The 16,084-nt window shown below is 37.4% G+C and overlaps 1 protein-coding gene across 1 annotated transcript in view; it reads left to right on the top strand.

Moving 5' to 3' along the window:
• SPATA16 (spermatogenesis associated 16) overlaps positions 1–16,084 on the top strand; it is a gene marked incomplete at both ends in the record, with an annotated part of 199,056 nt that overhangs the window by 119,779 nt on the left and 63,193 nt on the right. Inside the window, 1 exon segment of the mRNA XM_081085766.1 lies at positions 14,563–14,710. Coding sequence (XP_080941892.1) covers positions 14,563–14,710 — 148 coding nt within the window.

The raw sequence follows: 16,084 nt of genomic DNA, 5'->3' as shown, positions 1-16,084 counted from the left end.
GTAGATACCTTTTTTTCTTTGCTCTCAAATTGCATTTGTTATCATACTCATTCAGCACATATTTACTTAGCACTTATTAGTGACGATATGTTAGGCACTGTGCAGTGTGTTGGGAATGCATCACTGAACAAAATAGGCATCACTGATATATGTCTTGAAGGAACATATATGTTTTCTGACAGAATATTTATGGAAAAAAAAAACAACTGGTATTTAAATTAGACACCACTTCTTAATCTCTTTTTCTGTACATGTTTTTCTCCACTTTTTTTCATCAAACTGAACTGCAAAAATAGCTCAATACATATTTGTCAAATGAATAAATCAACTACATTAAATATTGGTTCGACATAAAGCTCAAACCAATAATGTTTAGAATATTTCGGAATAGTTGTTTTATTTGTAATTTTCAAATTGAGTGCTTATTTGTATTCCACAAATATTTCTGTGTGTGTGCGTGTGTGAAAGTTTACAATTGTGGACAGTTTTTGTGCTTTAGTTGAGTGTGGGATTCATCAGACTATTTGGAGAAGGGTATAGAATTCCAAGAGTCTTTGTCTCATTGGTTTCCGTGATCACTAGTGTCACCATGAAAATCCAAAGGTCTTAGCTATTAGCTTCTTTCAAATGTGGCAATCAAGGGAGCAGCAAGCTAATGGATTTCTCTGCACTAACCAGAGAAGGGTGCAGTATAACTTAACACTGAACGTAAGTTGATTCCTTATACTGATAATTAATTCTAACTTTTTTGCTTCAGTTCTTTTTTCTTCTTCTTGATATTGCAAAATCATCCCAATATTAGTCATTTACATGGTGAAAATTAATGATATCTCAACCTCAGAATAAAAATAAAATCGTCAGCATGAAATGACAGGCAAAGTAAGGTCAAGGAAACAGAAAAAAATTTTATTAGCTTTAATAAAACACCTACATGTTCTGGAGAAGAAAAATGTGTTCTCTCTAAAGATTTTCTTCCACATGAAAAATTTTTCCACCAAAAGGAACAAAATAGAAATACCATATGAGCCATTTCTCTTAACAGTGTATATTTAAAGTCTATTTATTTATTTATTTGTCCTTGTCAGGCATAGAGTTTATAAAATATTTGGACACAGAGTGTCTGAAAACAAGCAGGCATTATACACAGTGTGGCAAAATTAGGTTTACAGTTGTGAGTACAGGAAATAGAGTTTATTTTTGTAGTATTATTTATTAATTATTGTATTATTTTTCATACAAACAACTGTAAATCTACTTTTGCCTCACCTGTAGTATTTACATTAGATATTATTTGAGAAATACCAAAACACTCATCTAAAAACCTTTCCCTATCAATTGCCATGTATCATGTTTACAGTCCCACCATTTGGCATTGAGTCTCTATGATTTCATGGAAAAGAATTTTATCTGGGAATTTTTAACTCATTCATTGGTGAAGCCTGAACAGAATTATGGGAATTAGTTCTTTTAAGACTTCTTAGTCTCTTTGGAAACATGAAAACAGAATCCTGAAGGAATTATATCAAAGAGGTAAACTCTGATGACAGAAGGTGACAGAACTCATGCAAGCTCTAATGAGGAACAGTGACAGAATGTTTTAGGATATAGGGAATGTATGTTGAGAAGAAGGATCTTATGGAAGCAATGGATACCTGTGCTTAATTCTGTGAAAGAAATGAAGCAAAATAAATATGAGCAGTAGAAAGAGGTCAGGCCTGAGATTCACAAGATGTAACTTCTAATTCCTATGCTAGAATTCTATTTTGAATAAGTCACTTCATTTCTGTATCAGTCAGCTACTGCTACAGTAATGCTGTGTAACAAATCTCTCTAAAATTCAGTGACTTCTAATAATAAACAGGTCGGTTGCCTTGGAATTGATTTCTCTAGGCTGGTCTTGCCTGGGCTTGACTAGGCTTAGTTCTAAGCTACTAAGAGGCCTCTAGTCCTCCTTTGACCAATGTCTACCTGATGTCTCTTCTTCTTATGGCAAAACGCAGAAGTCTAAGAGAGAAAGCAAAACTATATAAGCACATTCCAACCTCTGCTCACACTATGCTTTCTAACAACCCATTGGCCAAAGCAAGCCATGTGACCAAGCCCAATGGCAAGGGGTAAGATTCATCTACTCACTACAAAGCTATGACAAAGGTGTGGATATCACATTCCTATACGGAGGGGGAATTGAATCCAGAAACTCAATCTACAACTGCTCTAGACTTCAGTTTCTGCTTCGATATGATGAGGAAGTTAGCCTCAGACTGTGGTTCTCAAATATAGCTAGTGACCAACTGTATCATAGTCACTTGGGAAAATAATTAAAATAGTAGATTCCCAGAGTTGGGTGAGATCCTGAGAACTGTATATGTCTACTTCTCCCCAACTAGGTGACTCTGATGCGCAGCCGTGGGCTAGAGGGTCTCTAAGGCCATTAAAAATTCTTTTAAAGTTAATGGTCAATTTAGCACTCCCTAAGTGGAAAGGTAGAGTGTCAGATGTCGTGCACAGGTGATGCTGCCTACCTGACAATACACGTGAGATAATTCATAAGACCCAGATTATCCCCTCAGCCTTCCCAGGCAACCTGTGCTTCCTATTTTTAAAGGTTGACAACTGTTCTCCCCTCCTCACCTGGCTATTAAGTCATGTTTGCCTGCACATCTCCCATCGTCTAAGCAAACTCCTTGGCTGTTTCAAGAGATTTTCTTGCATTCAGTGTTACATCTAGGCAACAATGAGCATTGCAAGATTTTTTAGTCACTTGCCTACAAAGAGATTTGTTCATTAAGCTAGGAAATATTAAAATTCTCATTCTATAAATTCTCATATTTTTCAGTTAGAAGACAGACTAAAGAGGAAGTGTCCACATTTAAATAAGAGGTAAAAGAGCTGCTTTTCCTGGGCATTGGAAAAAGATAAATGCAGAAATGAATTTCTCATCTAATTATTCATTCCTGTTTATATGTTCTTTAATGGTATGTTTCCATGGTTACCAGTGTTGTTAAATGCTGCTTATGTTTCATTTTGCTTTGATGCTATTTGAGGTGGTATGCCAGTAGGGGAGTTTCACTTTTAAGTGAAAGATGTAGGCATGTATTTGATCCAAGGGTGAGTGTTCCCGTGAATGAGATAGTGACCATGACATTATTTCCTGTTTGTGTAGTTTTGTGTAGTTCTTCTGTTGATGTTCTGTGAGTGTCCCTGGCATTAGGAAGGCAGAAAGAAAGGGAGGAAAGGAAAGATGGAGAAAGAGAGAGGGAGGGTGGGAAGGAAGGAGGGATAGAGGAAAGCACCTGAACCCTACTCATATTAAACTCATGTGTACATTTTACTACTATTATATATTTGGTGATGTTGATTTTCCCAGTCTGTCAAGTAAGTGAGGTTGCTTTTTACCTGACCCATCCCTCCCTTCTCCTCACACTGTCCCTAATCCTCAACCACACATGGACATGCCAGGGGCCAAAGCCTTCTTTCAAAACTGAGCCCAACATTTAATTACTTCACCTCCATGTGAATTTTAGTCACAGTGCCACCTTTGCAGAGGTTGTCTGCCTTTGAAGCCCCAATTGTCACAAAAATAGAGGGCTTTGTCTCCTGCTAAAGCAGTCAGGTATCCAGATAATGTTTGAATTTGGAGACAGTGCCTCTGGATGTGCCCTGCAGGGAGCAGCATACTTCCCTTGTACATTAGCCCTCTATTTGCAAATTGATCATTCAAGCTCCATCGAAAATGGTGACATCGTATCAAGCAAAAAAATTAATTTTCAACCTCTCCTGAGAAATATTTACTTGTTGCTTAAATGGTGCTGGTTTGGTTTTGCAGTCATTATCAGTAGGTGATAGAGGAACCCCACACCATTTAAACAGCCAACTTTTCCTCCCCGGCCGCTCCTAAAAAGCTTTTTGGGTTTCTGACAATTGTTAAGGGAGGATAAAAGTAACCTCTAAATTTCTTTTCATTTTCTCTCATTTGAGAATGATATGGATTTCAGAGATGTAAGGCAATTTAGGCCATTTTTTACTTGAGCAAATTCAGGTACAGTTATTTGATTCCCAAGAGTCCTGAGGCTATTTGGCTAGGTTGCCAGGAGGTTATTTTGTTTAGGTAGAGGATTTGCTCTTCAGTTTAAATTTGTGAACATGTTGATTCCTTCTTTGTTTTGTTTTCATATGAAAATCAAGAAGTGTTATGATTTAAATCAACTTTAGAGGTTTCTCTGGTTAACTTTTATATTTTCCATAGATTTTTACGGGTTATTGATTTACAAGCTTGCAGAGAAATTGAAGTCACTTATTTGAGCAATTGGAGATATGGAATAACTATTCCATGAAATTAAGAATTTTTTTTAAGCTGTGTTCACCCAGGTATAAGATAGTCTGTAAAGCTCAAAGCTTTTAATGTTTTTATTTATATTTAGCCATCTTTTTGATGGTATTGTACACCAATTAAAAATAAATTTTCCTCAAGATAAATATCACATGATCTCACTCATTTGTGGAATATAATGAACAACATAAACTGATGAACAAAAATAGAACCAGAGTCATAGAAGCATCGAACAAACTGTTCAACCTATGAGGGAAGGCCAGGGCGCGATGGGGGGGAGGGGTGTTAGAGGGTAAGAGATCAACCAAAGGACTTGTATTCATGCATATGAGTATAACCAATGGACACAGATGGTGGCGGGGGAGGGGGGTGGGGGGAGGGGCGGGGGGAGAGGTAGGGGGCGGGAGGGAGGGGCGGTGAGGGCTTGTGCCAGAGGTTGGGAGCGGTCGGAGAGAGGTCAATAGGGGAAAAGGGAGACTTATGTAATTCTTTAAACAATAAAGAATTTAAGTTAAAAAAATAAAAAATAAATTCTCCTCTTTTCTTGAACTCATATGATTGTATTTCCCTCACTAATTATTAAAGACTACCTGTTGCTCTGCCTGTGCTGTAGTTCCTGGTTGGATCATTTTCTTTTTCATAACCTTCCCTCTTCCATATAATGAGACTTTGGCATTTTAAATGTCAGCCTTTAACATATGGCATGATTTACTTTTTCTCAGGATCTTAAGTAACTATTGACCTAACCTATTTCCATCCAAGAAAGCATGTGCTATTTTATACAGTGCAGTCTAAAGCAGAAGTGTCAGCCTATGAGAGCCAATAACACTCAGAAAACCTTACAAGGACTATTTCAAGCCCAAACGTACAAGTGTGGCAAACATGATAAGAAGCATGATGGAAGGAAAAAAAATCCCATTTACCATTGCACCAAAAGAAAAGATACCTAGGAATAAATTTAACTAAGGAGGTAAAAGACCTGTACTCAGAAAACTACAGGACACTGAAAAAAGCGATAGAGGAAGACATAAACAGATGGAAGAACATACCATATTCATAGATTGATAGAATCAACATCATTAAAATGTCCATACTACCCAAAGCAATCTATAAATTCAATGCACACCCCATTAAAATATCAACAGCATATTTCACAGACCTAGAACGAACTCTCCAAAAGTTCATCTGGAATTTAAAAAAGACCCCGAATAGCTGCAGCAATCCTGAGAATGAAGAACAAAGTAGGAGGGCTCTCAATACCAGATATCAAGCTATATTACAAAGCCACTGTTCTCAAAACAGCCTGGTACTGGCACAAGAACAGACATATAGACCAATGGAATAGAAAAGAGAATCCAGAAATTGACCCAAACCACTATGCTCAATTAATATTTGACAAAGGAGGCAAGAACATACAATGGAGTCAAGACAGTCTCTTCAACAAATGGTGCTGGGAAAATTGGACAGATACATGCAAAAAAAAAATGAAATTAGACCACCAACTTACACCATGCACAAAAAGAAACTCAAAATGTATAAAGGACTTAAATGTAAGACAAGAAACCATAAAAATATTAGAGGAATCCACAAGCAGCAAAATCTCATACATATGCCGAAGCTATATCTTCACCGATACAGCTCCTAGGGCAACGGAAACTAAAGAGACAATAAACAAATGGGACTACATCAAATAAAAAGCTTCTGCACAGCAAAAGAAACCATCAACAAAACAACAAGAAAGCTCATTGCATGGGAGACCATATTTGCCAATGTTATCACCGATAAGGGTTTAATTGCCAATATTTATAGGGAACACATACAACTTAACAAAAGGAAGATAAACAACCCAATCAAAAAATGGACAATGGACCTAAATAGATACTTTCTGAAAGAGAACATACAGAAAGCTGAACGACACATGAAAACATGCTCAAAGTCACTAATCACCCAAGAGATGCAAATCAAAATGCCAATGCGGTACCATCTCACACCTGTCAGAATGGCTTTCATCAACAAATCAACAAACGACAAGTGCTGGAGAGGATGTGGAGAAAAAGGAAACCTCGTGCACTGCTGGTGCAGCGACTGTGGAGAACAGTATGGAGTTTCCTCAAAAAACTGAAAATGGAACTCCCACTTGACCCAGTGATCCCACTTCTAGGAATATATCCCAAGAAACTAGAAACACCAATTAGAAAGGATATATGCACCCCTATGTTCATAGCAGCACAATTCACCATAGCTAAGATTTGGAAACAGCCTAAGTGCCCATCAATAGATGAGTGGATTAAAAAACTGTGGTTCATCTACACAATGGAATACTACACTGCAGTAAAAAAGGAGTCCTTATCATTTGCAACAGCATAGATGGAACTGGAGAGCATTATGCCAAGTGAAATGAGCCAGTCAGAGAAAGATATATATCACATGATCTCACTCATTTATGCAATATAATGAACATAAACTGATGAACCAAAACAAATCCAGAGACAGAAACATTGATCAGACCATCAAACCTTAGGCAGTGGTTCTTAACCTTCTGGCCCTTTAAATACAGTTCCTCATGTTGTGACCCAACCATAAATTATTTTCGTTGCTACTTCATAACTGTAATGTTGCTACTGTTATGAATCATAATGTAAATATCTGATATGCAGGATGGTCTTAGGCGACCCCTGTAAAAGGGTCGTTCGACCACCAAAGGGGTCGCGACCCACAGGTTGAGAACTGCAGCCTTAGAGGGAAGGTAGGGGAGGGTTGGGGAGAGATCAATCAAAGGACGTGTATGTATGCATATAAGCCTAACAGACAACAGGGGGTGAGAGAATGAGGGGGGGAGGGGTAGTGGGGGGATAAGGACACATATGTAATACCTTAATCAATAAAGAAATAAAAAAAAAATTTAAAAACATATAAATTTTTTAAAAAGCTTGACAAGTCTTCGTTTTATCCATTCTTAATGAAGTGGGGCTTGGCCTGCTTTAACATTTGTATATAAGACACAAATCAGATAAAACTGAAGACAGACACCAACAACTTGGAAGTGTAGTGGCAGATCTCTTGAAGATAGCACTTCATTTCATTTCTCTCCCATTTCATTTATCCCCATTCTGAGGCATCTTTTTATTTTTTTAATCCTCGCCCTAGGATATTTTTCCCATTGATTTTTAGAGAGAAGGAAAACCAGAGATAAGTATGGATGTGAGAGAAACACATCAATTGGTTGCCTCCTGCACAAGCCCCAACCAGGGCCCAGGCCAGGGAGGAGCCTGCAACCAAGGTACATGCCCTTGACCGGAATTGAACCCGGGACGACCCTTCAGACTGCAGGCTGATGCCCTATCCACTGAGCAAAACTGGCTATGGCTAAGACATCTTGATGATGGGAAGTCAGATATAGGAGGACATCTGCCCCCTAATGGCATCCTACTGCCATTTGTTGCCTTCTAAAAGTCCTCTAGGAGGAGCCACAGCCTGGAAGAGATTAATTGCAAGCAAATGAGAGAGATAATAAAGAAAAAGAAGAGGTATCTGGTTGCCAAGCAAAGCTGAAACCCGAAGAAGAAAAGACATCTTGGGAGCTGGGACTACACCTAAGACAAACTTTGAGCACTAGACGCTAGCACTGTAAGGGCGCTTTTCTACATGGCACAGCAGTGCTCCTCCTGGGTTCCAGACAGTCATCCCTCCTTGGTCTGTGCACCATCAGGGCCATAGAGCTACTGGCTTCCAAGGTGAACAGTTCCCTCGTTGGGAGGCTCCTTTAGTACATTTGCTAAGGATTCCATTTCTGCTTTGTGAGGCTTTATAAGGGAGTGCTTCCTATATTCGAAATCTTCTTTTAGTGCCAGACAGGGCTGTGGACGGCATTTTGCATCCCCACAACATAAATAGCTCCGAGCATGAGACTCTGACTGAGATAGAACTGATTTGAATCCCGAAAAAGCACTGACACAAAGCAGCCATGTGAAATACTGCATATTGTTTAATACAAAGACTCAGTTTTTCTCATCTGTAAAATGGGATAACAATGCTTATTTTTTTTTCTAGTATTGCCTTCGCAATTAAACAGAATAATTTATCCACAGCACTTACCCAATGCACAGTGACCCCTCATTTAATTAACAACTGAGCTTTGCAGATTCATCAATGAATTAAATGAAGTTTACATAGACAGAGTACAAGGGCAGGTTGCTTTCTAATGGCAGAAAGTCCATGCAACCTACATCTTGTCTTCAAAGAAAGCATCCTTGAATTCTTTTGACTTCCCCAATATACACTTTTTCAAGGTCATCCTTGGCTTTTCCACTCAGTAATCTGCATCGTAGCCCAAGAGATAAAACAGGTGCTTTGTGGAAAAAGCATTACAAGTGGGGGACCAGATCATCAGGTTCTCGTCCCAACCCTACCGTCGTTAATCAGCTGTTTACACCAGCAAGCCATACCCTAATCCAAAACCACCAGTCAAGCAATGCAATCAGAAAACAACATACAGTTAGGGAAATGGATACCTAACTTCAACTAACTAAACAGAGTAAAGAGCTGGAATGCACGACGACAACATGGGTCCTAAACTCTGCTAACATTTACCACTAAACACAGAGCCTAAAACTCACTAGTAATACCGAGTTGTGCTTATGAAGTAATTGCAGTAATGTAGCTCTTTATTCCTGTGATACCTTTTGGTGAGTCATCTTAAATCATCAAGAATAAAAAGCTCTGTGGCGTCCTGAAGAGTCTGGAGGCTGCTGACACCCACACTGACAACCCTGAGTTTCTATCAGCTGGTGTTTCTCTAATGTGCAAGCAGAAAATTATTCCGAGTCTTTAGAACAAGAGCGTACTGTAAATTCTATTTATAAATTAAATGTGCTTTGCCACATAAGCTACACCAACCCAACTACATCATTTAAGTTTCCCTATCAAGAAGCCACTCATCTAATTTTTGTAAATGTTTCCCTTTGAGACAGGCATGCAAACTGATAGCGTATCCTACATCTAATGAGTGGCTGGTGGACTAAACAGTGTTATTGTGACCAGTAGCTGTGACGGACGAATATTCTGTTCTGTGTGTGGATTAATTTGTGAAGAGAATCTTGACCTGGCTTAGGTTGGATGTGATGTGATTCATTTGTTTCTCTGTTAGTGTTAGAGTCAAACTGCTGTCTTTGAAGACAGGATGAACATAGTCATAGAAAATGAAAAAGAGAAGTAATACTTACCTGATGCTCCCAGGAATTTACAATCTAATTAGAAGGATGAGAAGTTGCTCAGGGTAAGAGAAAGCATTGGTTTAGGAGACTTGGGTTCTTGTCTTGCTTTCACCTCTAATTGTGTGACTTCAGCTATGTCAACAGAATTTACCACCCCCAGCTTCCTTGGTTATAAAGTTGAGTGATTTTAAAATACCTCATATCTCCTTAGTTCTGTGCTGAAAGAACCTGGAAATAAAATTTTGCTGCAAAATATAAGTGATTAAAAATTAATGCAGGGTAAATTTTAGGCATTAAATGCTGAAGTTATTCGCCTAATGGAAGCATCATGTATAATTAAAACCTTAACCCTAACCCTAACCAGACTGGACAGTGGACAGTAGTGTAGACAGACAGACAGACACACACACACACACACACACACACGCACACACACACAATATCAGCGGTTCACAACCTGTGGGTCGCGACCCCTTTGGGGGTCGAACGACCCTTTCACAGGGGTCGCCTAAGACCATCGGAAAACACATATATAATTACATATTGTTTTTGTGATTAATCACTATGTTTTAATTATGTTCAATTTGTAACAATGAAAATACATCCTGCATATCAGATATTTACATTATGATTCATAACAGTAGTAAAATTGCAGTTATGAAGTAGCAACGAAAATAATTTTATGGTTGGGGTCACCACAACATGAGGAACTGTATTAAAGGGTCGCAGCATTAGGAAGGTTGAGAACCACTATATATATATATATATATATATATATATATATATATATATTGCAAAATTATATAGCATTCACTGAAAAACTAAATTACATAATTCAGAATTTAAAATAATATTATTATGACTATTTTTAAACAGGGCAGGTTGCAAAGTAGAGAATTCAAAACAGCTATATTTTAAAAATTGCTTACTTTGCTACATACAAGTTACCTGTATATACAATCTTTGGTTGTTTCTAGACAATGCTAATAAATGCAAATAAAAACTTAAATACCTTAAACTGCATAAAAATATAATTTTCACATCACTGGGCTGATAAATGTAATGGCAAACTGCCAAATATTCCCTTACATTAGAAAAATACAGAATTTATGATGAAGTTTGCTTAATAAAAGAACTATAAATCCAAGGTAATATTTCAGCCTTAAAATGTTGATCATAAGGTATGGGAGGCATTCAATTATTACATATATTATTCTGACATACTTATATTAATAAAATTGTCATAAAAATGTCAATCCTGGCTATTGCATAAATGTTACAGGCTTATAAGGAAATCTCAAGGTAAGATATTCTGTTCTTTAGAAAAATTTGCTCCTCAGGTTAATTCTAAATTTCAAAAAAAAATAAAGTCATCCAAATTCAACCCACATATATTTAAAAAGATTAATTTAAAAATATTGCTCACAAAATTTATTTCCATTTTCTAGATAATTCTAGTCACCATCCAAAATTGTATCATTATTTTATTTTATTTTTAAATATATTTTTATTGATTTCAGAGAGGAAGAAAGAAGGATAGAAACATCAATAATTAGAGAGAAACATTGATTGGCTGCCTCCTGCACACCCACTAGCCTGCAATCTGGGCAAATGCCCTTGACCAGAATCGAACCTGGGACCCTTCAGTCCACAGGCTGACGCTCTATCCACTGAGCAAAACCAGCTAGGGCTAAAATTGTGTCATTATTAATGTAATAACAAATATCCATATTAGCCACTAAATATTAAAGGTTCCCATCTCAGAACCTTGCAAATATAGCTTCCTTTGACGTTAATTTTGAAAATAAAACAAAACAATCATAATATTCATTCACTAGGAATACCTACTTGCATGGATTTTATGAGGATGAAGGAAATAGTTTTTCAACATGCATATAACAGACTCTTCATGAAAGACAAGCCCAACTAAAGATTACCATCACAAAATGAAAATCTGATATTTTGGTTTCTAACCAAAAATTCCCATGATTTTAATAAAGCTAAATTTTTTCAAAGTTGTTTCATTAAGGAGTTATTCCATAATGTACCAGAAATATATATATATTCCTTTGCCAGAGCAATGTGAGCCAGGTTCAAAGCCTCAAGATTGTTTGTCTCCAGAAGAATGAAAAAATGTTATACATTAAAACACAACAAGGATGTGTCAAGATCTGGTTAAAGGATAATTTATATTCTCATTTCTATTCTATTTTTCAGTATTTCTTCTAGGAGCTATAATAATTTCCTTTGAGAAAGTATCTCTATGGGGAATTCAATTCTTATCCTTCCTTACACACTCTGCTCACTCACATACTTCCTTACCCATCTTCAAGATAGAGGGCAGAAGCCACAAAAGAAGCCCATTTTTATTGGCTCTGAGGGAAGAGAGGGAGGCTGCGCTCCAGCACATCCCCTCCTACGTGGAGAGCCCTGTGAAAACCTCCATGCAATGCCTTGAGCATCCTGCCAAGAATATAGTGCCTTAAAGGAGCAGATCAAGCTGCCACAAAAACCACACTTCTGCCACTTGCAAAAAAAAGGCTGGTGTAGGCTCTTCAGCACAAGTCTTACTGTCCCTGCTGTGAGATGGCTTAGCAAAGCTACCCTGCAGAAGTCACTTAATCTTCCAGCAGTTGGAAGAGAAATGAAAGGGAGAGACTGTTTTCTTCTATCCTGGGCTTGCTGCGATACTGTTAATGTCTTTCTGGGAGAAAACCAGGGAATTAAGTCCCTTCACTAAAATTTTTGATCCAGAACTTAAAGCAAAATATCCTTCACCAAGGTATTCAGAAAATCTATTTGGGTGTTAGGAACTGGTATGGGCTGAAGTGTGTCCCCGTAAATTCATATGCTTAAATCCTAACTCTGCTTGGGGGATTGGGATTGTATTTTCAAATAAGATGATTCAGTTAAAGTGAGATCTTTGGAGGGGTCTTAAGCCAACATGACTGGTGTCCTAATACTGTAGAAGAGGAGATTAGAGTACAGATACACAGAAGAAAAAAACAGATGAAAACACAGGGAGAAGCTACACACCCAATCTACATGCAGAAGAGAAAGACCTGAGAAGTCGACCCTGCAAACACCTTAATCTTGGACTTCCAGTCTCGGGAACTATAAAAATAAGTATGATACTTTGTTTTGGCAGCCCCAGAAAACTAATACAGAATTAATAGTTTGCACAGGCAGCAAGGTCAGATTGTGACCTTCGAATTGAGATCTAGAACAGCTTCCCTCTCCAGCACAACACTCCTCATGCCTCTAGGTACAGCTACTTGCTTTTTGGGCCTGGATAGGCCATCCCAGGATTGGTTCCAGCAGCGACCTTATGTAAGCACTCATCTGAAGAAATTCTCCTACACAATCTAAAGAGTCTTTATTTTTGCTGGAGGACTAGAACCTGGCGCCTAAACACCGTGGTTAAGTCCGTAATCCACGTCCCTGAATTCCAAACCTGCCGCCTATATTACACATGTTGGCATCCAGGCCTGAGCATCCAAGCCCTGCCGCACACTCACAACCCCCTGCTACTTCCATCTGAGTGCTGGCTCTGGGTTTGGCAACTGTATTCTTTGTTTCCTTCCAGTTCCTCCAACTTGGAAAGGACAGGGCTGTGGGCAATGTTAACGTCTTTCATGAAGCCATTCAGACATTTGCCCCACAACAAATTTAAAATGTGGATTTACAAATTCATGTCATTTTCTAATCTGAGTCTCAGAGAAAGGAGGATCCTTTGTACCCAGAAAATTCCTTCAAAGCTGCTCTTTGACACACAATATAGATGATCATAGAGACCATTTGAAGTCACTGATGCATGGAGTAGGCAATGAACAAGTTAAATTAGGCTTCCAGGTTTAAAATCAACTCCTCATTGCTTTTAATATTAATAAGAAACTTGTTTACAAATACTATGCTGTAATAATAAAAATTGCTGTTTGTTAAATGGTTTTTCTTTGTTAGAAAATTCAGATCTATTACTATTCCTTATTAGTTGTTGGCACTCTTAGGAGAGTTATTCCTATCCATTAATATAGATTTTTATAATATGCCTTTATGCTAATTTTAGAAAAATAAGATTACTATAGACACTTCTACTTTGAATTCAATGTCCAAGCCTCATTAGAAGGAATAGTTGTAAGAAAGGAATAAATTCCTTTTTTAAAAAAACTTCTCATAACTTTCTTTTTGGTCTGTTTCAAATAATAATGGGCCTACTTAAAACAGAAAGTTCAGGGTGATGGCAGGCTTTATAAAGAGCTAGAGGCCCAGTGCATGACATTCATGTACTAGTAGGGTCCCTAGCGGCTGACAGTGGCCAGCTGGGTACTCCCTCCCTTTCCCCGGCCAGCCCCGCCCCCTGGTTGAACTCCCTGAAGGACTCCTGGTCGAGGGGACAATTTGCATGCTACACTTTTATTATATAGGATGGTAATATGAGCAAAGAAAAATTAAAGAAATCATTAAATTCTTAAATAGCAAAATCCATCTCAAACAGCTCTTGTGATGTGGTTAGAAGGGAAGCTTTGCTGGGCGCACATTGAGAAGGTTTTTCTTGTTCCAGAAGGCTTTCCCAGGTATTGGAAGAAGAAGAAAAAATGTGTCTAGTTTGTCATGTTATTTATAGAAAATACTTAGATCTAGATACTTCAATTAGTTTTTTTAAAGTACAAATTGCTCATCAATGTCTGTAAGATAATTATGTTAAACTTAAGAATTTGATTTTTTTAAAATCAAGTAAAAAATGACACCTTAGAAAATAGAATTTTTATTTTTATCTTAAAGCAAGCTCAGTTCAGAAGTGTCTGTTTACAAACTTTCTTCATTTAATTGGTTTTCTTAATATGAAATAGTATTTCCAGAACTAATTAAAATTTCATTCTAATGAATATTCAAGACCAAAATATGTTATCTTTGCAGTACAGTATATAGATTTTTAAATCATCCATAAAGGTAATTATATTATTTTACATTCTTAAAAAGTCATGTGCTGTTATTGATGGGTTGTTTGCTTCTCCTTAGGCCATGATTGAAGAAGCCATCACCAGAGCAGAATCATTCTCAGTTATGTACACACCATTTGCAACAAAAATCAGAGCTGATAAAGTTGAAAAAGTAAAAGAGGTTTTCACAAAAACTCATCCGGCATATGTGGAATATATCTACACAGGTAAAATTCAGTATCTTCAACTTATCAGTTGATACTTTATTTCCAATAAAGTAGAAGGCTGTTGGTGTGGCTCAGTTGGTTGAGTGTCATCCTGTGCACTGACTGAAAGGTTGTCTGTTCGATTTCCAGTCAGGGCAATTTTTCTCTCTCACATAGATATTTTGTTCTCTCTCTCTTACTCTCTCTCTCCCTCCTTCTCCCTCTCTCTAAGCATATCCTCAGGTAAGGATTGAACAAAAATAAGTAGAGAACCATTTCTGTTTTGGTTTTAGGGGTATGGTGTTTTTAGCTGAGAAGTTGAAATTGAAAGTCATTTTAAGGTTTTAAGTGGGGCTAACAGGATGGGTCTAGCGCAATATTCCTAGTGCCATCATGTTCCTATATTTTAAGATAAGGAATAAAACCTAGAAGTTCTAAGATTTTTAAAATAAAAAAATTAAAAAATAACCATTAGTAAACTACCCTTTCCCCATATCCTTCATCGATAAACTAGATAATTATAGTATTTCTTGAAGATAGATTTTTTGCCAGTTCCTGCTATTTCTACTTTTTCTTTCTCCATCTATCTCACACCCCAAATCTCCCTCTTGCCTTATATTCTTGGATCAGTGGTAGCCATACGAGATGTAGACAGACAAGTGTACCCAGAGAACAAAACACCAGTACAATTCCTTTTCCCTCTTTTTGTCTTTGGAAGCCACTTGCTTTTATTTATTCATCCAAAAACACATTTTACTACCTACTATGTACCAAGTGTTATTCTGAATTAAGACAGGGATTTTCATATACTGAATTAATGGCTCTTAATAATAAATAGCATGTTAAGCAAAATCTCTAAACGTACATACCTAATACCACATCCTCCTACTAAGGCCCTTTTATTCCTTTTTTCAGGGTTTAGAGGCCACATCACTGATTTATAGAACTAATAATGTATTCCATTAGTGATCACTTTCATATGCCAGGCATTCTACATCCATTATCTCTTGTTATTCCCATAACTTATGAAGTGAGTAAGATGATTCTCATTTAGAAACAAGAAAACAGCAATCAGAGACAACAAATAAGATAACAAATAGCTTTTTTCCAAAGATGCACAGCAAATAGGTGGCAGCAGGCCTTGGATTTGAACCCATGTCCTTGTCATTGAGCTACACTATTTCCATCTGATAGGAGCAGGGATGTGATGGAAGCATTGAATTTAAATCCTATGGAGTCCTTTTTAAAATTTTCTACTACACCTCTAGATCTTCAGAAGAAACATAGGAAATAATCTAACCAGTGATGATTAAATAGTGAATCCCTAAGGAACAATGAGAATTTGAGGGCAGAGAAAGGGAAGAGAAGAAAGTACAGTGAGTGCTATAATGACCA

The sequence above is a fragment of the Myotis nattereri genome (genome assembly GCF_964212035.1).
Source record: "Myotis nattereri genome assembly, chromosome: 3".
NCBI lineage: Eukaryota > Metazoa > Chordata > Mammalia > Chiroptera > Vespertilionidae > Myotis > Myotis nattereri.
The sequence above is the reverse complement of the archived record's forward strand: the minus strand, read 5'-3'. Positions and strand labels throughout refer to the sequence as shown.